Genomic DNA, 26,728 nt, shown 5'->3' with positions numbered 1-26,728 from the left:
ACATTCTGACAGCAACGACATTGTGTGGGCACTGCAAAAAGCTTGTGGGTGTAAGCAGTACTGATTCCACAATAAACTTCAGGTCTGGAAGCACCCAAGAACAGAAACTGAGTGTAATTGACATAATAAAATATTTTTCCTATTTACCCCTGTTTTCCCATTTTCTTACCCTTTCTGTCTTTACCTTACACCCATTTTTCAATTGCAAGTCTCTTCTAATGCAGCATGATCATGTCTGCTATTGCAAAATAATAATAGCATGCATTAAATAATGTTTAAATGGTGCTTAATATTAAAACAGGAGCCATCCCTCCCTTTTTTGCCACTTCAGGATCAGTCTGTGACCCATTGCAAACAAACAAACAGACAGACAGACAGACAGACAAGGATTTAGGCTTTTAGCTGTAAAATTGCTCTTGTGAGAGGATACATCATGAAGACAGAGGCAACCAGCTAATCCATGCTCCCTATACCTCTTTCTTGCTTCATGCTGGCAAAAATGCCCCCTCCAGCCCCACACTCAAATGAACTTTGTAAGAGTGACAACAGCCCGCAGCTGAGTGGGTCCCGTTTATATAATTCTTTCCTTATATCTATTTCCTATGATGTCATTCACTTACAACATGTCAACTCATTGCTGAACATTAGATAAATCCTTCAAATGTAGGTATATAAAAAGAGAGATGTTTGTATAATAATAATAATAATAATAATAATAATAATAATAATAATAATAATAATACAGGAGCAATTCAGTTTTTAACTACTGCAGTTGCTCCAAGTGATGAGAGAGAATAAAAGTACAAAAACTGTAATTGGCAGAAGGGAAGCAATTTCTCCTGCCGTGAGATTTTATGGGCTGTAGTATTCCTGAGTGACAGCCAGGCCAGACTCAGGATCTGTTTTTACAAGTCTGTCTCTCAAGGGGCAAATGCACACTAGCATGATGTATAATTACGTGATAATGCACTAAAATACGAGCAGAGGACAGTTCAGCAGGCATGATTCAGTGATTATTCCATGAGCCAGTTCTTACCCAATTTATTTTCAGTGTAAGCTTTTGAAACATCTACAGCTTCTTTGCAGAATTGACAGGGATTCTCTGTTTTAAAAAGCCCCGCAAAGCACTGCAGTTTATACACATACATTTTATAGATCAACTGAAAGCAGCCCCAAAACCAGCAACACCCAAACTATCACCATTGGGCATCTTCTTGGATCTTGAAGAAAAAAACCAAAAATGGTACAACAGTTCTCGGTGCATTTGAAAGATAAGAATCGCCTGGGGATAGTTGAACACGTTTCTCCCCTTAAAATGAGCTTTGCAAATAACCAGATCAAGCAGACATTTGTATTGTCCGATTTGTTGGGAGGATTTCAATGTAAAAAAAATATCCAGAAGCCCATTCTCAGCAGCTACAGTTAAGGAGTGCTTGAAGGAGGAAGAGGCGACCAAGGCATGCAATGGTTAAGTTTTGCTTCAAATCTCTCCCCACACCCCCTTACATAGAGAGGACATCTGTACAGAAAACAGAACGTCCTGCACAAGGAGAGCGTCATCTGCTCCGACTGTTTGTTTCCCAAACCCACCTGAAATCACACCAGCTCCTTTGATTAGGCTCCGTGGGGCGAGGGTGTGCAGGGTACTTCCTGAAGCCGCAAGGGGAGCATTAATGCACTTGTTTGCTTACTCTTCCCTATCATTCTGCCCTTTACCACCACTTAAAACTACTGAAGAGCAGCTTAAGTTAGTAGCAATGGAGAATGCCTTAAGACATGGGTAGGGAAACTAAGGCCCAGGGCCTGGATCCAGCCCAATTGACTTCTAAATCCGACCCACGGACGGTCCGGATTTTTACACGAGTAGAATGTGTGCTTTTATTTAATATGCATCTCTGGGTTCTTTGTGGGGCATAGGAATTTGTTCTTTTTTCCCCTTCAAAATATAGTCCAGCCCCCCACAAGGTCTGAGGGACAGTGGACTGGCCCCCTGCTGAAAAAGTTTGCTGACCCCTGCCTGAAGACCTTCCATCTAGTAATAATACAGTGGTACCTCGGGTTACATACGCTTCAGGTTACAGACGCTTCAGGTTACAGACTCCACTAACCCAGAAATATTACCATGGGTTAAGAACTTTGCTTCAGGATGAGAACAGAAATTGTGCTCCGGCGGCATGGCGGCAGCAGGAGGCCCCATTAGCTAAAATGGTGCTTCAGGTTAAGAACAGTTTCAGGTTAAGAACAGACTTCCAGAACGAATTAAGTACTTAACCCGAGGTACCACTGTAATACCTTCCCGGTTCAGAAAACTGGGCTCAGGGCGGCTAACAACAAATTTAAAACACTTAATTGATGCAACAAAAAACAGCTTAAGATACAGTATAAAATGTGAATAACAATAAATTCAGAATTCAATGCTCCATGTTGTCTAACACTGACTGATAGCTGCTCTCCAGAGCTGCAGCCCTACATGGATTTTACTAGGGCAATTGTTTTGTGTTAAGGCATGCGCTGTACCACTGATGTGCAGCAGCAATGGAACGAAGCACAGTGTCTCTGCCTTGCTCTCCTTTTGAGCCCAGCTTACATGGCATACCCTCCAACATTTCTCCAGTGAAAATAGGGGCGTCCTATTCCATAAAAATTTTATTATTTATATGCTGCCCATTAAACATTAAAAAAACTTTCCTATACAGGGCTGCCTTCATATGTCTTTTAAAGGTTGTATAGTTACTTATCTCCTTGGCTCGGGGTTCGCATAACTCCATACCCTCCCAACAATTCTCTGATGAAAATAGGGACGTCCTAAGGAAAAGTGGGACATTCTGGGATCAAATCAGAAACCTGGATGGCTTCTGTAAATCTAGGACTACCCCTGGAAAATAGGGACACTTGGAGGGTCAGACATGGTGAGAAGAAAAAGAGAAAATGCTGCTTTCATACCTGTTGGAAAGACTGAAAAAAGAAAGAATACATCAATATTCATTTTTTTAGAGTAGGCAGTCCCTGATGCACTCTTTCAAACGGCAGTGTGGAGAAACTTGAATGCAACCTAGGATGCCAATTTAAGCAGCTTGTTTTGGCTATTTTAGAGACAGTGCTAAACTATGTATTAGTGCTACATGAGTGAGCCAGGGCTTATACCCACCCTGTTCTCCTTTGTTAGTAGCCCCAGGCTCATGCATGTAACACTAAACCATTTAGCAGTACACACAAAATTGGGTCATTATGTTTTCCAATATGCTCCATACTAGAAATTAGCAAAATGGGTGCAGAACTGAAGGCTAATTTCTTAAGATCTGGAACATAACCTGGCCACTTTTTGAAGTTCCAGAGTGGATTACAAGAAGGAAACATGCCCATACTCAGCTTCTTTAAAAAGTGTTTTCATTTATTTCACATGCATGAAACTTGTGGAAAGGAGTTCAATTCAGAAAGGTAGGTTGCTGTTATTGCTCAGTGTTATAGATGATGGGGAGGTCTGCGGTGGAGTGGAACTTGATTCAGGCCTCCACTGGACGCAATTTAAGGCTTAGCCACTCTGCTATACAATACATCTACGGATTGGGTTCTTCTTCCTCTCATGGGTGAATGCTGTAACCGTGGCTCTAACCAGTACATAACTACATAGGCAGGAATGCTGGGTGGATTTAAACCTTAATCTTGAAAGGCATTCAAATGAATGTGCTATATTACTCTGTTCTGTGTACCTCCCCCCATCATTTTGAATCTTTCCCCAGCAGCAGAAAAGCACATTTGTAATGGGGGGCAGAGAGGCTTTAAAACCACAATATCAAAAGCTTGTAGTTTGTAGTTTTGAAGGCTTGTAGTGTCTACTCTGTATCAGACATGTGTTTTACTCAGTTTCAGAGGTACAGTTGATAAGGAGCAGGCAACAGTCTGAAGGTCCACGAGGTAGCGACCTTGCTGAAACAAAGTCAGTCTGGGGCTGGCCCAGGCCAGAATGGGAAATAACTTGTAATGCCATGTATTGCTGCCTTGTGTTCCCAGAGAGAAGGTGGGATGCACACATAATAAAAGTGAAGAATCTTTTAAGCGCTTTTAAACGCATTTTCTTGCCTTTTTCCAACGTAGAGCAATTACTGTAATGTAACGTGTAATGTAAAATCTTCAGATGCGCAAATCCTAATATGCATGGAAATGCATGAGCTTTGTGCACCAGCACGCATGCAGCCCCATCACTCATAGGAAAAGAGTAAAGTGTATAACTGCAGTTAGACATGCTTTTCATTGCATGAACCCTGGGAACTGTGCATAATTGCTTTCTAAACAAGTCAGGATTCATAAGCCAAATTTTAAACCATGGCATCATACCCTTGATTGGAAGCCATTAATCACTGTTTCCTGGTTTGGACATAATGGGAAACCATGGTTAACAGCGGCTTCCTGGCTCGTTTCCTTGCTCATGTATATGTAGTGTACATGAGCTGTATATGAAGTGGACACATGGTGTGTTTAAGTATCCTGGTTTCTTAAGCCAGGATTTCATTGTCTGAATTCCATCAAATTGTACCAAGGCCAGATCTATTTATTTTTTTGCAATGCTAACAAGTTCTTTTCTTTAAAAAATTAAAATAAGCACGGTTAAAGACTCCAGAAGGGATCCATGGGCTGGTGTGCAAACATCCATGCCCTTGGCACAGAATAGAGATTCTCTCAAGTCATGCAAGTGTGAAGAAAGCATTCCGCTTTGATCCAAGCCTTCAGTCCATGGCCAAATGCCTGTTCATTTCAAATGAGGCAGTTAGCAAGTGCTTTCCACCATTCCTCCTGGGAATATCCCAGAGCCACAAGCCCCCTTAATCCCCTTAAATCCATCCTGCCCAGCCTCCCCCACTTCTCTGCTGCCCTCCCACTGTCCTTCAGCAACACCCCTTTAAAGAGCTCACTTGCTTGTCAATGACAACTTCCAGAGCCTGCAGGGTGGTTTTAAAACAAGATAATTTTTTTTTAATTTATATAAAAACCATCAGTTTAACAACGTTTACTGTACAAAGGAATTAAAAACAGAGGAATGGTACGTGTGTGGGAGAGCAGCTAGTTTCTAGTGTTTGATATCAGATCACATTCTTTGAGTTGAACATTAATAAAATAAGGTACAAGTTCAGCTTTGATTGACAGACATTCCAAAGAGTCTCATTCCACAGAATTTGCCATGATTTAAAAAAAAAGAAGGGAAAATTAAAGACAGGCATTTAGGTGAGACTGAAAATTATGCATGTACAAGTAAGAAAGAACAAGTGCAGGTAGTTGAACTCTTCTACTCTGGTAAGAAAAGCTCCATGGCCACCCTGTCTCAGCAGATTATGTACAAGTGATATCAGATGCTGGAGACACAATAAGGAGGATTTACAGCCTACCAAGCAGGGGTGGGTGCATGGGGGGGGGCACTCCCTGCAATTCTTCAGAAAAACAATGCACATTCTATAGCTCTTTTGGGAAGTAGCTATTTTAAAACCAAGGGTGGAAAGATGGCTGTGTCCAGGCTGCCTCCTAGATCACCTGTTCACTGCACATCCCCAGAATGCCAGGCTGTTGAGTCAGTGATTGTCTCCCACTCCATTTAGAGCAAGCGGCAACAGGTGGTCGTGGCTGTGCCGACATGCCCTGTAAATCTCCAAGCTTCCATGCTCCTGCCCTGGATTTGGCTCTGGCTTTGTTCACAGCCCGATGAGATGCCGCTAAAGGCTTTCCCCTGCCCTTGACCTGTCCCCGCCGCCCTCTTTGAGCTCATGCCAGCAGCGGGGCTTGGCTCACCCCTCGTGCCAAGCCATCTTGGAGCAGCCAATAAGCTGCAGCTCTGCCAGCTAGGCTCCTCTCAAAGTTCCTGAACAGAATGGGTTAGTCAGCTGCATGACAAACAACCAGCAGCATCATACTACCCTTTCCAATCTGCAATAAGGTTAAGTGGCCAGTCCTGGGCAGGATGGTGGGTGGTATTGAGGAAAGCCACCTGGGTGGAGACATTCACCAGGGAGAGATAGATAAATTTGGCAGGGGGGGGAGAGAGAGGGGGGGAACTAGGTGGTGAAGGAGGTGAATAAATCAAAGATTCCAGAATGCAATTCATAGGCTCTATCAATAAAGCCAACAGGTGAGTGTAGTTTGATGGGAAATGAAGCAGAAGTGTGCAGAGGGTGTGCACACTTCTGCTTCATTTCCCATCAAACCAGCCTCTCCTTTTAGCTTGAGACAGGCTGGAAGATATTCCCCAAACATCCAATGAGCTTACTTTCAACTCCAGCCAAAGCTAAAGCAACAGCCCAATGTGCATTTGTGGCAGCACAGGGTACTCTAAGTGAACAGAGAGCAGGGCAGTGCACAAAGGAAAGAGCCACGGAAGCTGCAACTAATTTGTTTCTCAGTATTCCACCTCTCCCACCTTACCCCACCAATCTTAATACTCTTATGCATGCTATAAGAGAGGCTTTTACTATCTGTGTACAATTCTGGTGACTATATTGATTTTTGAAAAGTGAAAAGGTGTTAACCGGGGTGGGATGGGTGGGGAGGTGTGCCCTGGATTTCTAAGACCGTTTGGGCTCCCTGAGCAACTCTGTAGTTCAGAGGAGCTGTATGAACAGGATTGACAACACCACAGGGCTAGAGAGCATCAAAAGCAAGCAGCTGACTACAAAAGCAAAAGCGCAATAACATGCGAGGATTTCTGCTCAGCCAGACAACATGCTGCAGGAGAGGTTTTGTTCAGGAGCCCCAGATCTCCCCATGCCTCACACAACCCAGTAATTATGAACAGCCATAAAAGAGCAGCATTTACTGATGATCGTCTCCCCCCCCCCCCGCCATGATCTTTTTGAGATTTGGTACAGTCTAACCTTTTGCCTTAAGCCTCCTGGGAGGCAGGGATGGCTTGATCAGTCATTAACCAATTCCAGATGTAGTCAGGACTCCCCCACCCTCATTCTCCCCCCCCCCACCCCATCCCCACAAACACAGCAGTGTGATTCAAAACCCTGCCCTTGCTGTCCATTTAAGCCATGCACTTGTTACCAGGAATGTCTGGAAAATTTAAGTCAAAAAGAAAAGGGAGGAACAAATCCCTACCTCCTTTCACAAACAGAATAATAAAAAAAAAAATGACAGCAACCCTGTGAGTCTTATACAATTCTCAGAGTGTTTGATCATTTTGCTCCTTGACCCCCATCAACCCCCCTCCTACTTCAATTAGCCCTAGGGTTCAAGGCTCAGTACTTCTATTTACAAGGCGGCACAACATTTCCCCCCTGATGTCCTTCTCTTAAAAAAAAAAAGGCAGGAATGGAGGAGAACTAAGAAGAAGAAAAAAGTAGTGAGAATCTCTTTATATTTATAAATAAGTGAAAATGTCAAGCAGCCTGCTTTCTAAGGATCCCCAGCCAATCATGGTATTTCTGTTGGGTAAAGGCAGAACTCCATCTGGGTTGAAGTTGCTATAATTCCTGCCTCCTCACCCCCTTTTTTTAAAAAAAGAGTCATGTTCACTGTAGCACCAGCAGTCCACTTGGGAGCCCAAGGTTAAAGTTGCAGCACAGAGTCCCATCTCCTCCCTCGCAGGAGGAAGAGAGTCATTCCCTTGAGGCAGCCATGCAGTTGCCCCTCAGAGCAGGGCGAGGGGCACACCTACTGCATTCTGGGAAGGCTGCCTCAGCACCCCCTTGCCATGTGGGATCCTGCCAACCTCACGTCAGCCCACAAGCCCCATGCCAATCCTGTAGGCACTGTTGCCAGAGACACAGAGGAACATCAGGAGAGACCCCAGTGGAATGGGTTACGTGTGTGTAAACATCTGTACATCAGCGAGTGGGCGGGCGTGGCTGGAGGAGACACTCCCCAGCACCGACTTGCTAAGAGATCTTGCAGTTGTTACGCGAGCAGTTCTGTGGTGGGCTCTGTGGCGGACGGATAGACTTGGAGCGCTTCAAGCTGTTGCCTTTGCTGCTGCTCCCGCCTCCGCTACTGGCCAAGGAGTATGAGCGGCCGTGCATCATCACTGCGTTCATGCCATTAGCCATGGAGAAAGACTTCAAGTGGCTCTTGATGGTGACGGGAAGGGGCAGCTTGTCTATAAGGTGGACGGGCGTGCAGGAAACAATGGCACGGCAGCAGAGGTCTTGCAGGCTGAACACTGTGGATGTGGGAGGCAATAAAAAAGAAATACAGGATTAGAAAGGATGTACAATTGGGACAGTTCTTGTATCATTTGCTCTGGTGCGAGTATACCATTTTCCATGAACAAATGTTTAGTTCTTCAGGTGTCAGGCACTTCCCCAGTCTCAGCTAGCATCGTGGACCTGTATATGGATGAGCTGAGCCTATAAATCCCAAATCCTGTAGTTTTAAAGGTATGCCTGCAGCAAGCTACATTTTCATACATTCTTTGCAGGGGAAATAGCCCAAGAGATCAGTGTATCCCCACTTCTGGTTACCAGTTTCCTTTTGTAAGTGCTCCACTGAATAAGTCAACCCACAATCTATCTAAATTAACACTTCAAGAAGTGCAACACCACAGGGACATCCTTCAGCCCCTTCTCCAATATCAGGATCTGGTTAATTCACTTCAGCCCCTGAATTTGTTTTACCTGGTTTTATCTTAGTTATCAATTGGAATTGTTTTTCATGTTTGTAATCCACCTTGAACATTTTTTGAATATTTAGCATAAAATCATATATACCCATTCATTAGATAGACATCTTTATGTAGGGGTTCAGCTGCATAACCTGAAAGTGCAGCTCTTGACACACATACTTCTCCTCACCCTGCGATAGCACACACCAGAACTTATTGTGACATCAGTTTACACAGGGAACCAACCAAACTGGCCAGAAGTACAAAGCTTGACTTGTGCGCTATTTCCAGCACAGTGGACACCATCAAGTCATGCCATCAAGCAAAGCTGCCTGGTTCAACAGTCCAGTCCAGCTGGCACTGCTAATTTCCCCATAAGATGGTTCCTGACAACTATGAGGACTAGAAACATGCTTTTATTTTCAAAACATTTAATATATTGAACTCCGTACTATCCCAATAGCTATGCAAGGCTCTGCAGCCCCAAGTAACACCAAGTATAGCATTGGGAAGCAGAAGCCCCAGGTTTTGCACAGAACACTGAGTTTAGGCTGTTTGATCAGTTTATATGGCTACATTCCTATAGCCTCTAATATGTGTTTCAGTATTCAATAACAACTCTTCTAGGGAGGCAGAGTTCTTTCTCTCTCTTTCTCTCTACATTCCAGACAAGAAACTGAAGCTAGAGAATTAGTGACATGCCCAACAGAATTTTAGAGCTGGGAATGAACCCGCATCTTCTCCCAAATCATATTCTTGTGTGTTAATCAGGTTTCTTGGGCCATTGTCAAAGTAATTAATGCCTCCCCACAACTGGCTGGCGGGAAAGCCGACTGGCTGGCTAAGTCATGTCTGCAGAAGACACACTGCATATAAATTCCCTTCCAGACAAAGCCCTCGAGACTGCAATTAAAATTGGAAGAGGGCTTCCCTGCCTGAAAATTCAATGAGGGAGGACAGGCTTGGTCTAGAGGTGAGCAGACATGCTGCATGCCTCAGAACAGAGCACATTCCGATTTGACAAGTATACAAGCCCTGGCAACCTGAGGCAAACAGCCCTGAACTCTGATCCCTTCCCACAACTGGACTGAGACCCTATGAGCAAACTCACTCACACCCATGAGAACCTGTGGCCCCATGTTTCTTTCTAAGCAGTGTGCAAAATCTTGTAACATCTGCTTTGCAAAGCAGAACAACTACTCTGGGGTGGGGCAAATTTGCTTTGATGAGGTCACTGCTGGGGGAGGTGGGGGAGAAGAGAGGAAGGCATTCTAGTTCTGTTACTTGAGGGCCTGACACAGTTCAGGTCACCAGGAAAGTTTCACACAGGGAGCCAAAAGGGTCAGAGCAACTAATCGCTCACTTGGATGCAGCTGGAAAAGCTACTGAAATCTGCTATGAAACCTCAGTCCACAAATCTCAGGCTGACTTGAACAGATATTACCAAAAAAAGTAAGTACACTAAACCAGACTTCTGTGCTTGTCAGCTGTGAAGCAGTGCTTGAAGTTACTATCCTCCCCATCTGTGCTCCTGTTACCAGGCATCTCAGAATACCTGTATACATGTGAGCTAGCAGCAATCTCTTCTCCTAGTGGAGACTAGGATGAGAACCTCTGCCCTCTTGACTTTCCTTTTGTTTCAGTTGCCCTTAGGGCTGAGGACAAAGAAGACTTTTGCAAGCTGAACTATCTGCCAGCCTTGCATGTGAGAGTGGAAGGGGAGCTCTTTTGAAACTGAGCAGGTCAGCTATGACAGAGTCAAAGAATCCCTCCACCACAGAAATGATAGCATGCCATCTTCTGACAACAAGGAAAACTGCACCCCACAGGGAAAGCAGGAAGCTGGCTTTGTCAAGTGCTGTTTGAATGGCTCAGTGTAAGGCTGCTCTTCATATTCCCTTGTCCACAATGCCTCTTCAAACATCAAGCTGCTGGGAATGATTGACAAGGATGGAACAATATATCACACATGTTCTATATTAAGACCCCCAAAGTCAGCACGGGGGGACCAGAAGTCTGTGATCCAAACAAGCTGAATACATTAGTTGCAGTGGTCACTACCATGGAAGATGCTGGACAGATTCCCATGACTGAACTGCTTTGAGAGAGGTCAAATAGAGGTCTCAAGAAAACAAGAAATTTTAGTGTCAACTGATAAAACTGAAAATTAACAACTCACTGAATGATGGCTAGCTTATGCTATAAAGTTTGTTTAAGAAATCAAATCTGGAGTGGGAAAGTTGATACTCTAATAAAAAGATCAAGCCTGCAACATCCAAGCCTTTTCAATCCTATTTTCACAGCTATGGGAGATATAAAAACTGGCCTAGTTGGTTCAGTGCTGCATGCAAAAAGCTATTTTTAATCAGTTTCTTTTCTATATACAAGGAGGATAATGACACCAATGGAGAGAACCCCAAGTCAGGGTGGTTTGTTGGGGCATAAAGCAAGTTCAATAAATTTACAGGGCTCAGTGAAGAAGAAGATAGGCAGGTATTGTCTCTAGAGGAGAAGACTCAAGGCACATAGAGCCCCATTTTTGTTTCATATCTAAATAAGGTCTGTTTCAGATGTTTCATTGTTTTTGCAGAGTGAGATTTCCCCTATTCGTACTAATATGAGCAAATCATCATTAAGCAAGCTAAGTCACAGTAACTTACATGACAGACGTCACACATGACATTGAGGCAAATTACCGTAGCTAAATTCTAAGAGCAATAGTGGAAATGCCATGTGTACCAAAGACCAAATCTTAGAAGGAAGACTGACAACTGGAACATCTATTCCTGTTTTAATGCATGGCAGGAACAATGGTGTGGGTGCTTGCTCACCTCTGTTGGGCCTCCAGATCTTCTCCATGCCATGCCTCATTAGCACAATACGAGACAGCTCCGTGAAGGACTCAATAACGTTGAAGTTGCACAATGGGCTGACCTCAAAGAACGTCATGCAATTTTTCTCTGCATAGGAGCGGGCTTGCTCTGTTGGCACTTGCCGTTTAAAGGCCAGATGAAGCCGGTTCCCAACCAAGATGCGGGGCACACCAGGAGCATGCTTTAGAGAGAAAAACAAATCACTGAACATACGCACTTCCATGCCAGCCCAAGCTCATGTTCCAATCCTTTTCCTTTGGGGAGCAAAATACCTATTTGGCACTTCTCATTTACAAGACAATGCTGTGCTTTCATTTTTCAGGCCGGGTTCTGTGCTCCTAACCTGGACGTGGCACAGGGTCCAATAGAAGAAGCTGGCATCTAGAGAAGGCAAAGTCTAGTACACTGCTGGCATTCCAAGGAGGAAATGGGTACTAGAAACTGGTTTAAGCTTGGCAAATCCCAGTATCTGCCCACACCTTCCATCCCTTCTACATTCTAGTGTTAAGTGTACTAACATATTTTCCTCTTAATGCTTGGCAATTAACAGATAACATTTTCTGATAACTATGTTAGGCCTTTTTGAAGTAGTAAACCTGTGTCTGGGCTATCCTACTCCAGACTACAGGCCAGAGTTTATATTAATAATTGCTCTGCCATATAAAAATCCCTGCACATAAGAGAATTTGTGCACTTGGGCAGGACTGGGAAGTGGATCTGTTTGGGAGCAGAATCCCAAAATCTTCCCACCCCTCCATGGGCTAACTTTGACAAGCAGGTGAGGCTGCAACCCATAACCTCTCATTATAATGATCCCATGTGACTAACACCTGTCAAAGGAGAAAGATTCTAACCTAGACTCCACCTGGATATGAGTTTTCTTAGTGCAGGGATTTTTACTTAGGTGTTTGGTCTCAATAGAAGGTTATAGAAGCATTTCAGCCTGCAGCAGGATGCAATAGTACCTAACTGACAGTTTGCTTCAATACAGTATAAGGTCCCAACAGGAAACCAAAAATTCTGACACTCCCTGAACCAGATTTGTAGATGATGAACAAAGATAAAAAGACCAAGTTTATGGAAGTCTAATGCAGTCTTTGCCATTCTTACCTCATCAATTTCCTTGATCCATCTGTCTATTCCATCAAAAGACCAGCGATTGGTAATGTCGTAGACCAAGAGGATTCCCTGTATGAAAGAGAACACCAAATGTTCAAATTAAAACAAAAACAAAAAATTCCAAGTTGCTTACTTGCAGAAGGTATTCTCCTAAAGTTGGTCAATGGTGACTTCACACCCAACTGTGTGTTCTTTTCCTGCCTTTTTGCCGTGTAATTCACTTCTACTGTAAGGTTTTCAAAGTATTCTACCCATTTCTAGTCATATGATTAGGAATTCTGAGAACCATTCTTTTACCAGGCTACTGAAGGCTCCCTCCAACCCCACGCCTGACCTATAGAATATAACAAAGTTTTTTGGGTGTGTGTGTGTGTGTGTGTGTGTGTGTGTAAAGAAATACAAGAGGGATGTTTCAAAAAGCTGGATGTTTTCAGAGATAAATTAGGACCCAGGCCACAAGTAGAATTCCCAGTCTGAAGTGGAAGAAATAGTGGAAGAGAAATAGAAATGCTTTTTTCCTCATGGCAAGACTCTAGTTTCAGCACAGCCATCATTCTGTAGCCTAAGCCAGGAGTAGCCAACATGGTGCCCTCCAGATGTTTTTGTCTACAACTCCCATCAGCCCATTGACTATGTTGACTGAGGCTGATGGGAATTGGAGGACACCATCCTTGGCCTAAACCAATATGGATGCATTGTTAGGGCTGCCCCAAACACAATCAATGGTTCTCCCTGGCTCACTTCCAGACATTAAGAAACTGATAAGCAATGACTGCAGGTGGCACCTTTGCCTGGAGTCAAGTAACAGAAGCTAAGCAGCACTGCTGACTGTACTCACCTGAGCTCCCCTGGAATATGACCGAAAAATTGTACAGAACCTCCCTTGGCCCGATGTGTCCCTACAATGAAGGAGGGAAAAAAGTAGATGGCTTTCAGACCTTCCCATTCCACCTTCCCAACCCTTTCATTGAATCCTTAGCGAATAACAAAACCATTCCATTCAGTGATCTGTTGGTTAAAACTGGAACTACATACTATACAAGAGGATATTGTACAAAAGTCATTATTTTTCTCCCCAAAATGCTGTGCTTCACATATGGATTTGTGTAGAGTGCACTCTCATACTCCACGCCTAAAAAGAACATTCTAACTTATCCCAGTCTTGTGTACCCACAAATATATTTCCTGCAGAAGAATATACACAAGAAAATTTTACCATACATGTTAATAAACATTAGTAAGAGTGCATATTATCTTTTCCATGCAAGTACACATACAAAAGATATCCCAAATGACTGGTTATTCAGGAATATAGATTACATGTTAGCATCTGAGAACTAAAAAAATTTTTGCAGCTCTGTTTATCAATCCAGAACATCCATACTCTCAAGTTGGGTTCAAGTTCATTACTCCCATTTTATCTACTGATGCAGCTCATTGTTTTCAGTTCTTGGAGGCTGCTACTGGCAGAATTCAACCACAACAGAAGCTACAGCAGACACTTCCAGGTCCTGCTCAACACCAGCTGCCCTCACTTTGAATGCTTCAAAGACAATGACTATGTATGTAAAATCCATTTTGCAAGCCCTCCAGCCTTTGTGTGCAAATTCATCATAGCCGTTCCCACTTCCTATGACCTATAAATGGGTACGTAGAGACATACATGCTACATACATATACTATAGACATGGGATGTCCAACAGGTCGACCATGATCTACTGTTCGATTCCTGCGATGTTTTGGTAGATCGTGGGCTCCTCCATCCAGCCCTGTCCCCTCGCCCTGCCCTCTAGATCATTATACTGTAAGACGGAGCTCTCGCTGTGAGGCTGACCGTTTCATTAACAATCTTTTGGTGAGCTCCTATTTTTATTTATTTCTTCGACCTGCCCCCCCCCCATGGGATTTTTCTCCCTAAAATAAGCTCAACAACTTTCACCTGAACCCCCCCCCCAAAAAAAGAGGTAGATCACTGCTAGTTTTTAATTGTGTGAGTAGATCACAGTCTCTTGGAAGTTGGCTGTCCCTGCTATAGATGGACTAGATGCTCATTGGTATTATGTTCCAGCTTCCTACCACTGGAGACAGGATTTGACTGTTCAACGTGAGGATCGTCAATATGTTCCACTAGAGAGAGTTAGATGAGAGAGACCAGGGCTCAAGTTCTAACTGTCATGGTTTCACCAGGAGGCCTTTGTCAAGTTACTAGCACCAACCCCCCTTTTTAGTGACAACAACAACCTAGACAACAACAAAACACACCCTCTCATTCAAAACTGCCCATTCTAAGATAATGGCTGAACTCTGTCTCGCCTTTGGTGGTTAGGTGGGTGGGGTGCAAAGATGAAGGCTTTTTTCACCAGGACACCTCAGCTTTAGAAACCTCCTCCAGTGAAAAGTTTGCCTGCCCCTCTCATTGTTCTCTCTGCATTTACACATTTTTTAGAAAAAGTTATGCCAGATGTGCTTCCTGCCAAGAGCCTTTTATGTACTGATCTACAGTGATTACAAGTTGCTGTCAAATGCGAATTTATTTATTTATAAAAGTATTTATATACCACCCTTTCAGAAAGCATTAGGGAGTCTGCAGCAAAATAAGAAATCCCTCCATTAGGAGCACTACAGAACAATCATTAAAATGTTCACGTTTTTGTTTTTTTTTTAAAAAAAACTGCATAGGCCTGTCTAAAGTTCAGTTAACTTTTTGTTAGGTGAGTGAGAACATATTCTCTTGAAGATTTAAGAAGTGCTACAAATGATTGGTATGGATGGGAGTGTGGGTTCAGAAAACATTATTAACCCACAAAAATGGACCTGCAAGGCTATCTTTAATGAATATGGCAAGTTGGTGAACTCTCTCTGTCACCCAACTTCCACATACACATAAAAGAAAAGTGTTGGAAGCAGTCCTTCAGTACTGCCTAGATGTAGAGAGAATTCTTAGCTCTTCATTTAAAAAGCTGCTATGAAAACAAACAAAGGAAAAATTTTGGCTGGAGAAGATATGTTTGAGTTCAGCATTCAATGGCTACTCCAGAGGCTGATATTACACTGAGGAATTCTTACAACTCTGTTTAGGAGTACAACGTGTTCTGTAGTAAACAAACATAGGGTGTGTTAAGGACACCAGCTGCCTCAGAGCTTGTGTGTAGATTTAAGCCATGCCTTCTCATCTATTTAAACATTACAGCACACCAAGGGGCATCACCAGACATCTGTGATGCTATGAGGAGTGCTGTGCTGACCTAAGCAAGTGCCTACATAAGTGCAAGCTGCGGTCAGGTTAGTCACAGAACACGTTGCAGTTTGTTGGTCTCTGCTGTGTCCAATGACCTGGGAGGGGTGCATGACAAACAGCTGGAAGCCTCACCACCCTCATTCCCCTGCATCAGATTTCCCAGGGAGATCAGATTTTTGGTGCAATTGAGGCATTACTAAATATCTAAAGGGTCAGATTTTTGCTGGCACTTTTCTTATACACCCGTCACTACACAAACTAGAAGCTTGTTCCATCTATCCTGTTGCAAACAGCATAATGTGAGGGAGAGAGTGGTAATCATTATGGTAGACCAGGGCAATGGATTACAATTCTAGTCATCCTCAACCATAGACTACGCTGGCTGGGGCTGATGCTGCTCAACAACATCTAGTGGGGACCACACTGGATGCTCTTGTGGTAGAGACTTTGTGACTAAGTTCACACACCATCCTCCTTGTGCAAGAGGCCATTTCCATAAGTGGCCAAAAACCAATGCTCTTAGAATGAACACTAAGTAGGAACCAGGACTGTTTTGAAAATGCTTTCATGCAGGACCAGATGTACACATTTAAAGGTAAACTGTCCTTAGGCCACAGGGCAAAAAATATGGCAAAAAATAAAATCTGCCCAAACACACACAAACTGAAGGTGGGAAAAGTGACTTAGCATATCTTCTCCTACTGTCCTCCTTTACTTCCTTGTTTTTCTTCATATGTCTTCCATTCACATTGTAAATCTGTATGCAAGGTTAAATTATGTTGTATGCCAGGCATAGGCAAACTCAGCCCTCCAGATGTTTTGGGACTACAACTCCCATCATCCCTACCTAACAGGAACAGTGGTCAGGGATGATGGGAGCTGTAGTCCCAAAACATCTGGAGGGCCGAGTTTGCCTATGCCTGTTGTATGCTGTAAGCCCCTTGTTTTCTTTTCAGCATGTAGCAGCAGTAGAAGGAAGAGGGAGGAGATGGTCTTGTGAAGCCGAGCTGGTGAAGCCAGGCCATACAAGAGAAGGATGGGATAAGGAAAAATGTAATCTACATGCTATAATATAATTAAATGAAATAGGTATCTATGAACGTCTCCAGATAAGCCCAGGCAGACACTTCTAAGCTTGCAAGAACATTATATTGATGAACCCAAGTTCTTTCTTGGCTTAAGGTCATGTAGGTACTCTTAATACTTTGGGAAGATTTCAGCAATGCAACCTTACCAGAGCTCCAGTTTGACTCGTCTGCCATCTAACAGGATTGTTGTGGTCTTATAGTCAATTCCTGTAAATAATAACAAAGGAAGTGTGATTACACAAAAACCAGGCATAACGGCACTATTTCAGTGACATGTAAGTGTTCATAACCAGAAAAAGCTGTCACAACACCAAGTGTTTGGAGGAATGATGCTTGTGGTGGTAGCATAGTAAGTTTTAATATACAAAACAAGCAACTCAGAAAAGCAGTAAACAGACAATTATCATTTATCTGGTAGCAAGGATATTTAGGTCTCTTACAACACAAAAAAGTTAGCTGTGAGGAATGAGGAACCAAGAGTTGTTTGTCAAACTGACCTACTTCTAGTTAAATACAATTTCTTCACCATATTTAGCATAACGTTAAATTAAAAAACTACAACAACAAAATTTATATACCACTTGATTGTAAAAAACAACACCCTACCAACTGTTTACATTTCCCCCCTCAACTTGATGTTGAATTCATCCACTTAAGATTTGTACCCTCACTTTGAGTACAGTGTATTTTGTCTAGGTATTATTACTGAAATGTGAAGGCCAGGAGTGGCATTCAGGTATGTTACATTCAGACTAGACCCACTGAAATTAATGGACCTAACTCAATCATGTTCATTCATTTCAGTGGGTCTACTCATTAGTTGAATGCCACCCAAAAAAATTTAGATTTTTAGCTAGCAGCGGCAACTGACCAGAGAACCTGTTGGTGGATCATTGGGACATGGACCTCAACAGAGTCTGATATCTGCATTTTGAAGCTTAATTTCAGAGGATGCATCTAATTGTGGCCAAGATCTGCACATTACAGCTTTGCATTACAGTCTTGGTATGCAAGCAAAAGGACATACAACCATAAGGTAAAGGTAAGGATCCCTGAATGGCTAAGTCCAGTCAAAGGTGATTATGGGGTGCAGTGCTCATCTCTCTTTTCAGGCTGAGGAAGCCAGTGTTTGTCCACAGACAGCTTTCCGGGTCACATGGCCAGCATGACTAAACTACTTCTGGCACAACAGGACATCGTGATGAGTGCTGGAGCGCATGGAAATGCTATTTACCTTCCCGCCACAGCCATATCCACCATCAAAAGGTAGCAATCAACTCTCAAAAACAATTCATACTATATAGTCATGTTGCTGCCATCTTAACAATAACTTGACAGCACTATTGGTATGTCAAATGCCAGGTCAATGAGTTCTATTTCTAACTAGGCAGCTTTGTTATTAGCAAGTATACCAAAATACTTCATACATATTCAATTGTGTTGACACAGAGATTTCATTTCCCTGCCACGCATCTGTGTCAATATCCTTGGAGACCTGGATATTGCACTAATAAGGTCTCAGCTGGTCACTTTTCTTCCTGTTCCTCCCAATGATTTAATCTGCATATTAATTAGTCCATTGTTAACAAACTTCAAACAGGAAGCTGACTGCTGGCAATTGGTCCTGCCCCACATGAGATCAAGCACCACTTCCTTTAATTTAAGAAAGAAATCCCATCTGATTCACTGTTTCCAGGGACACATGCTTTCAAACCTATCAGGTAGCATAAGAACTGAAGACTTTAAGTATAAGAAGTCTGACTTTGAAATATATAGTAAACTTTTCAACAGCTTGCTTCAAAAACTAATTTTTACATATGATTTCTTTAACTTGATCCAAATACACCCCACACTAAAAAATATCATTTTCTCTGTAAAGCATGAATCATGGAGGAAAAATTCTTTCAAGGAAAGTGAACTGGCTATCTTCATCTGCCCCAGCTGCAACAAAACATGCTGTAACTCTCCAAAGGTTAGACTTCATCCCCAAAGGCGCACTCCTCCATTGTCTAGAGACAGATGGATGCCAGCCAACCAAGTACTACTGGGATGCAGCCCTAACTCCAGAAAACTCTGTCCTGTGTCTCGCCAGTATAGTTGGCGACACACTCCTGTTTTAATATCCTCCAACTATCTAGTGCGCAAGTTACCAGTGTAGTGCCCTCCAGCTGCAGTGGAACCACACCTCCCATCTTCCCTGACCATAGCTTACACTGGCTGGAGATGAGGTCAAACAATATCTGGGGAAACACCATGTTGGCTACCCCTGATCTAGTATCTACAGCTAGCTCAGATCTCAAAATAAGTTATAACAAGGGTGGGGGTTGCAATCTGTTGATGGACACAAGCCAGTGGTGGGTGGAACCACAGCTGAAAGTAGGCAAGGCCATTTCTCTTTTGATAATCCCCTTCCCCACTGCTCCAGTCACATGAAAGTAGGCTAAGGGCACATGTCGTCATCTAGCCACAGGCTGCCAACCCTGAGTTACAGATTGCCAACTGTTAATGAAAATTTGCTTCCTGTTCAGCCCAGGAGCAGTCTATGCTTCTGGAACATTCTGGGCACTTAGCCTACCAAAGTATCCCCCAATAAACATGTTAAAATATTTATTTCCAAAGAATAGCCTTTAAGTTGCACGCCTGCATTGGCAAACTCTCACACGACTTACAATAGTTCCCATATATTCTTAGAATGTAAAATAAAGATTTTGTTTTATGTTGTCATTTCTATTAAAACCCTGTTTGACAAGACAACCTGACTACTTTTGTTTATAGAAAAAAAGCAACTTACAGCCATTGATTAAAAATCCTCAGGCTCAATCTGAGATGTACCGTACTTTTCCATGTATAACATGCCCCCATGTATAAGATGACCCCAATTTTTGAGGACTAAAAATTAAGAAAATGGGGGGAGATTGCCCAGAGTTGTGGAGCTTTTTTTGTGGAGGATTGCAGAGAGTTCTTGAGCTTTTTTTAGGGGAGGTGTTGCCAAAAATCACTCACCCACATGGCCGACGCTAACACTCGCACATGTTGCAACAGCCTCCTAGCGTTTGTCCCCTCACCAGCAGAAGCAGCCTATTGCCTGCCCAATTGCCACAGCGACACCCACTCAACAGCATCCCTTGCTGCAGACACCAATAACACCCTGCAGACCATCTCTGGCTCGCGCCATCAACCAATCCCATGTCCCCCCTGGGCACTACCCATGTATAAGACGACCCCCTATTTTAAACATAATTTTCCAGTAAAAAAAACCCGTCTTATACACAGAAAAGTACGGTATATCTTCAGGGCCCACTCTGTTATTTTTGTAATTGTACACTTTAAAGCTGTCTTTAATATACAGGTAGCAACTGATTACGCTTCAATATGTGTGCAACCACACCCAGAAGTAACCCAACAAGTCACAAAAATGGGGCAACCTTATTCAACCTCCCCCACGTTGGAAGATACATTGCTGTAGCTACCTTATGTACCAATAGAAAGGTAGCACAGTTCTTTGCCCTGGCAGAGAGAGAAAATATTTATTGCCAATTCCTAAGCAGCTGCCCAGCCCAAAGCTGAACAAATATTTCAGTTTCCTAGGAAGGAATAGTTTTAGGCCTTCAGGTTGGCTGCTTTTTAATTCATGGTATTTCAGTCACTATTTGGGCCGACTTAATTCATAGTGATATCATTGGCCAAGCCAGACATGGTGCTAATTGTGAAAGCTTTCCTTTAGTGCCAAATGAAGCTTCCTTTCTCCAAACCTATTAGCAGCTTGGGGAAATCAATACCTTGGGGTATGAGGGGAAGAGCTAAATCCCCTCATTGTGTGCCATGGTTCCAACCCCACCCCCTTGCATCTTCTCTTTAAATGTGAAAAAGTAGATGAGAATTGCAATGATACAATTAACATAATTTATAGTTTGACCCTATGCAAATATAAGGAAAGGTTCCAGTCAGTGTGAAAGGCTTTCCTTCCTATTTAGGTAAATCTTCACAGTGCTGGACTGTCCATGAATGCAACGCTTCCGTAATCCAAATCTCAGGCTGGCAGCAACATCACTACTTGATCTTAAAATATTAAGGCCGTCAGTGCAACTCCTTCACAGTTACACTAGACATATTTCCTTCAGGGTCAATGATGCAACCAGCCTCTGCTTCTGCTTTGCATTCCAGAACACTCACACTTTTCAGCTTTTATAAACAGTTGATTACAATGTCTCATAAGGAATCGTATCACAAAAAGGAACTCATTTCAGCAGCAAGTATTTCACTTTTGAAATCATCAGGCTTGTTCAGACAAGTTCATGAGGTGGAGCACAGCTCAACTGCCCCAACCATGTATATGTTACATAACACGGAACAAACTTTCAAATGAATAAGGCAGAAACTGACATGTTTGTGCCACTGGGTGGCACTATTGCACAGAGGCTTTTGGGATACTGCTGAAAGTCAGCCTTTAAATACCTGAGTGCTTTAAATGCCTCTCCTTAAACTCCCATCTTTACAACTGTTGTAGGGAAATGTTGGTGTTTTCTTCAGCAAACAAACTGTGAATATCCATATTTTTATATGCATACTGAGAAGCACCAGTCTGTTGATTGATCTTATTAGGAGTTGTGTTACTTTATTTCACTATACTGCTACATTTTTGATTTCTTATTTACTCTGTTTCTAGTTTATGTGCCGGTCACATCTCCCTGGGCTGGACATTATGAATTTACAAATTAAAGAGTTTTCGGTGAGAAAGACCATTGGATCAAACTATGAAATTAAAAACTGAAGTTGAAGCAATCAGTCACATGGATATGCTCTGTTGGTAGACAATGTACAAACCAGTTTGATTCTATTGCTTATAGCAGGTCTACCCAACATGACACTCTAACATAAAATGCAAGCCACTAGCCATGCAATTGTAGCCTATAAAATGCCTGAAAATGTTGCAGTCTCAGGCATGAAAACAAAAAAGTTTACCATTTTACCATTTATTTACTATTACATTTATATCCCACTTTTCCTTCAATGAGGCTTTAGGCAACGTATACTGTTCCCCCATTCTCAGTTTCAACCCAACAACCTTGTAGGCTAGGCTGAGCTTCATGATGGAGTCGGAATTTGAATTCTGGTCTCCCAGGTTCTAGTCCAGCTCTCTACCCACTAGGCCAAATTGGCTTCATGTCTGACATGCCAGGCTCAATTCAGTGGCAGGAAATTACACAAATGTGGTTTAATGTGTCTAGCTATGTGGAAGACACAGTGGGGCTTTGCTCCATCTGAATATGGGTCACTGCAGCAGATCCACGATCATTTAAGAGATGGGTAGAAGGGGAGAGAGAGTAAAAGACAAAAAATTAGGAGAGAGCACAAAACAAGGCACAGAGAAAGAGACTAACAAGATATAATAGTATGATAAAAGTTGTTTTAATGTTGCAGGTTGTGCTAAATGAAAAAGCCCTGGGCCTGATAAGTTGTTAACTAGCAACAGAGACAAATGGAAAAACATATTTCTTTGTAAGCTATGGTTGCAAATGTTTATTTCTTACATCTATATTCTTCTTTTCCTCCAAGGAACAAAAGATGGTGTACATGGTTCTCCCCCTCCGAATTCCATTCTCACAACAATCCTGTGAGGTAGGTTTGGCTGAAACAGTAACTGGCCCGAGGTCATCCAATGGGTAGGGATTTGAACCCTGGCCTTGAAAAATATTAAGTTTTTATTATAATGCTAAACCATAATAATAGAATCATATCATTGTAGAGTTGGAAGAGAGCCTGAATGTCATCTAGTCTAACCGCCTGCAATGCAGGAATCTCGAACTAAATATGCATGACGGCCATCCAACCTCTACTTAAAAACCTCCAAGGAAGGAGAATCCACCACCTACCGAGGGAGTCTGTTCCACTGTCAAACAACCCTTAGTTCTTACTTAGGTTTAGTCAGAATCTCCTTTCTTGTAACTTGAAGCCATTGATTAGGGACCTAGCCTCTGGAGCAGAAAACAAGCTTGCTCCATCTTCCATGTAACAGCTCTTTAGATATTTGAAGATGGCTATCATATCTTCTTTCAGTCTCCTCTTTTCCAGGCTAAACATACCCAACTTCCTCAACAGTTCCTCATAAGGTTTTGTTTCCAGACCCTTGACATGGCATAGCTCCCGACAGTCCTGCTTTTTTGTTCCTCCTGGGGTTTGTCTCCTGCATTGGGAGATCTTCCTCCCCCCTAAGGGCACTCTACCTGCATCTCTGTTCCAGGACAGTACACTCTGGTCTAGCAAGAATTTCTTCATCTTGCCCGATAGCATGAAGTGTGGATAGGAGGGCCTCAAGTTGCTATATCTTCTCTTCCAGCAAGGCAACCAGTTTGCACTTGCTGCAGGTGTAGTTTTCCATGTTCTCAGTCAGGAAGACAAACATAGCACAGGTGTTTCAGGTCACACTGTAAGACAGCACTCTGGGCATCCCCATCAAACTCCTCCGCTAAACATTATTGCAACATCCTTGTTTATAAGTCATGATCACAAGAGCATCATCTGCTGGATTTCTTCCTGCTGGATTTGAGCCTTCACTGAATGGGGAGTCTAGGGTCCAGCAGGTGTCACTGCTGTCTCCACTCCTACAGCTCATATTCAGCTGCCATGCTAAGATGACAATAACCATGAGGCACTGCGTTCCATGGTTGATTGTGGAAGGGTTCTCTGACCAAGTTGGAAGGCAGAAGATGGTCTGCAGTTGTGGTTTCGTGTGCACATGGTAGAAAGAAAGCTGGCAAGGAGCAGAGCCCTGTGCTGTAGCATGGCGGCCCTGGCTTTACACCCTCCAGCAGGTTGCCTGATTCAGTAATATAATGGGGCCCATCCAGTAATGAAGTTTAATGGATTTCACTGTGCTGACAATGGCCAGATGCCGCTGGAAATCCATCAATCAGGACTTGAAAGCAGTTATCCCTTCCCTTTCAAGCAATTAGTTTTCAGTGGAATATTGTCTATGAACATGCAAGTATCATTTAATGATCATGGTTAAAAGTTGTCAACAAAGGTCTCCTCAATCATTTGTTTATAACCCTTTAAATAAGGATTCAAGTTAGTGGCCATCAACACATCATATAGTAGTGAATGTGTTATTTCACACTTCCTTTTTTGCCTGTTCTGAATCTAGTGGACCAAGATTTGTGTGTCTAATCACTGCTGGAGCATGAGGAACTCTCATGCCTGTAGCAATTCTCTGTTTCTCTGTGTCTGTCCCAAAAGGATACCAAGAAATTAAAGTCAGAATTGGGCCTTAGTTATCCACCAAGTATGAAACTCTGTTTGGTAACTACATATCTAGAGGGCAAGGTAGGAATGCAGGCACTGCATTGAACACCAATGATATTGTCCATATCCTGCTGGAACTGCTGCATTGGCAAGGCACAGAAAACCGGTCTGAGCTGTTTTCAGCTTAGCCCACATTCCAACTCTGCTTCTCTAGTCATACTGAATTTGCAATTAAAGAGGAGTTAGTTTATTAAGACTTTGGGGCCCTTTAAGCTCTTTATACATATTATTATTTACCAAGTTTTAGCACAACTAAAGCAAAAGTCATAAGCACAATGTTGTGAATCTGTTCATGCGCAAATACACCCAGCAACTCTTAAAGTTATTGTATTTACCAGGCCCTACACCTATGTTTGCTGTAGTCAAGTAATAATCTCAATTCTTGGCAAGCTTTCAGTTGTATCTATATAAGGAAAAAGGAAAATGGTCACCTGCAGCTGCCCATCTCAAAGTTGTTCTTATGATCTGTTTACATTGTACTTTGCTCAATCTGTTGACAATTAACAACACTGTGTTTCAAAGGCTGCATTACATATGAGGCAAAACAGAGGCACTATTTGCACAGGAAGCTCCCACATTGGGAAAATAATAGATCCAGCTATTATGCTGTCTTGTGAAGGCTAAAGGAGTTTATACACAATATAAAAAAACCAAAGACAGTAAACAGTGATCCAGCAAGAGAATGATAAACCTGATATTAGCTCATTAGAACTGTTTCATTGCCTGTATGCCCTGTTGGACTATAAGACACACCTGAAGTAGAGGCAGAAGATGCCCGTGACAAGAACAGGTAACAGCTGTAGACTACACTCCATTATTGAAGAAGGAATAACTTTCCTCAAACTCCAATTCTTCTAACTTCTTAGACCAACTATAGCAGAGCTTTCCAAACTTCTCATGTTGGTGACACACATTTTAGATATGCATCATTTAGCAACACAGTAATTCAGTTTTACTAGCAAACCAGAGGTAAAACTAACCCCTTATAAGATATATGGTCACATATTGCACGACACACCCAGACACTGCAGCCAACACACTAATGTGTCACGACACACAGTTTGGAAAGCTCTGAATTATGGTAATGTGTTCCACATGGGCTGCCTTTAGAAACTTCAGCTAGTACAAAATGTTCATCTCCTAGAGCATGGAGAGTGGCAGGAGCATATGCAACCAACCCCACTATGATTATCCTGAATACCAGCTTCTGGGATCAGTTCAAAGTCCCTCCCCGCTTGCAGGTCAACTGACAGGGTGCGAAGATATCTGTCAATCGCCTGGCATCACAATGACATCAGGTGACTTGTTTTCACCCCTGCAAGCCCTGACAAGCAGCTGATTGTTAGAATCTAACTCTTCATACCCTTGGACCCACATATTTATGGGACTGTTTACAATGGCTCTCAAAATGAACCATTCACAGTGGGATCAAACCTATCCATTCTTAAGGAAATCAGCCCTGAGTGCTCACTGGAAGGACAGATCCTGAAGCTGAGGCTCCAAGACTTTGGCCACCTCATGAGAAGAGAAGACTCCCTGGAAAAGACCCTGATGTTGGGAAAGATGGAGGGCACAAGGAGAAGGGGACGACAGAGGACGAGATGGTTGGATAGTGTTCTTGAAGCTACCAGCATGAGTTTGACCAAACTGCGGGAGGCAGTGGAAGACAGGAAGGCCTGGCGTGCTCTGGTCCATGGGGTCAAGAAGAGTCGGAAACAACTAAACGACTAAACAACAACAACAAGATTTTGGAACGCAGAAATAAAGAAAACCATCAAACCACCTTATCTAAATTACAGTGGTACCTCGGGTTACATACGCTTCAGGTTACATACGCTTCAGGTTACAGACTCCGCTAACCCAGAAATATTACCTCGGGTTAAGAAGTTTGCTTCAGGATGAGAAAAGAAATTGCGCGGCGGCAGCGGCAGCAGCGGGAGGCCCCATTAGCTAAAGTGGTGCTTCAGGCTAAGAACAGTTTCCGGTTAAGAACGGACCTCCAGAACGAATTAAGTTCTTAACCCAAGGTACCACTATATATAATTCAGTATTTGAACAATTGGTATTAGTAATTCTATTATAAATTGGTATTGTTATAATGAGGTTATTTTTGGATTGTAAGTGAAAAGTAATTATTATCAGAATTGGCTTCCACAGTCACTTACGGACTCACTGTTAAGACTGTTTTCATGGAAGACAATCTTACTTGGCTATGAGTGATCGCCATAGAAGAAAGATGTATGGGACTGCTTCTCCCTGTAAGTACCAGCCTCCTATATAATTAAAATCAGAATTTAGTGCCTTGTTTCAGGTCCCATCATTGGATGAGTTATTTCATCCTTGGGGCTGTTAAATGACTTCCCAAAGATCTGCCAGAACACCTTTCCTATAGCTTCCAGAAGGGGCTACAAAAGTTTTCTATTAGGGAAAGTCACTGGGGTCTAGTACTTTATTTGCTAGTGGTTTGGGATGTTTACATTTATTTGTAATCTTATTTTCACTAGCAGATGTTGTGATTGTT

The 26,728-nt window shown here is 42.7% G+C and overlaps 1 protein-coding gene across 1 annotated transcript in view; it reads right to left on the bottom strand.

Annotated features, from left to right (window-relative positions):
- Window positions 1–6,513: 6,513 nt before the first annotated feature.
- Window positions 6,514–26,728, bottom strand: part of RAB40C (RAB40C, member RAS oncogene family) — a 39,955-nt gene continuing 19,740 nt past the window's right edge. Inside the window, exons 3-7 of the mRNA XM_081840043.1 lie at window positions 17,052–17,112; window positions 13,418–13,478; window positions 12,571–12,648; window positions 11,419–11,641; window positions 6,514–8,146 (exon numbers count right to left, since the gene is read on the bottom strand). Coding sequence (XP_081696169.1) covers window positions 7,866–8,146; window positions 11,419–11,641; window positions 12,571–12,648; window positions 13,418–13,478; window positions 17,052–17,112 — 704 coding nt within the window. The 3' untranslated portion in view covers window positions 6,514–7,865. The remainder of the gene's footprint in view (window positions 8,147–11,418; window positions 11,642–12,570; window positions 12,649–13,417; window positions 13,479–17,051; window positions 17,113–26,728) is intronic.

Source organism: Podarcis erhardii (genome assembly GCF_964252035.2).
Source record: "Podarcis erhardii genome assembly, chromosome: 14".
Taxonomy (NCBI): Eukaryota; Metazoa; Chordata; class Lepidosauria; order Squamata; family Lacertidae; genus Podarcis; species Podarcis erhardii.
The sequence above is the reverse complement of the archived record's forward strand: the minus strand, read 5'-3'. Positions and strand labels throughout refer to the sequence as shown.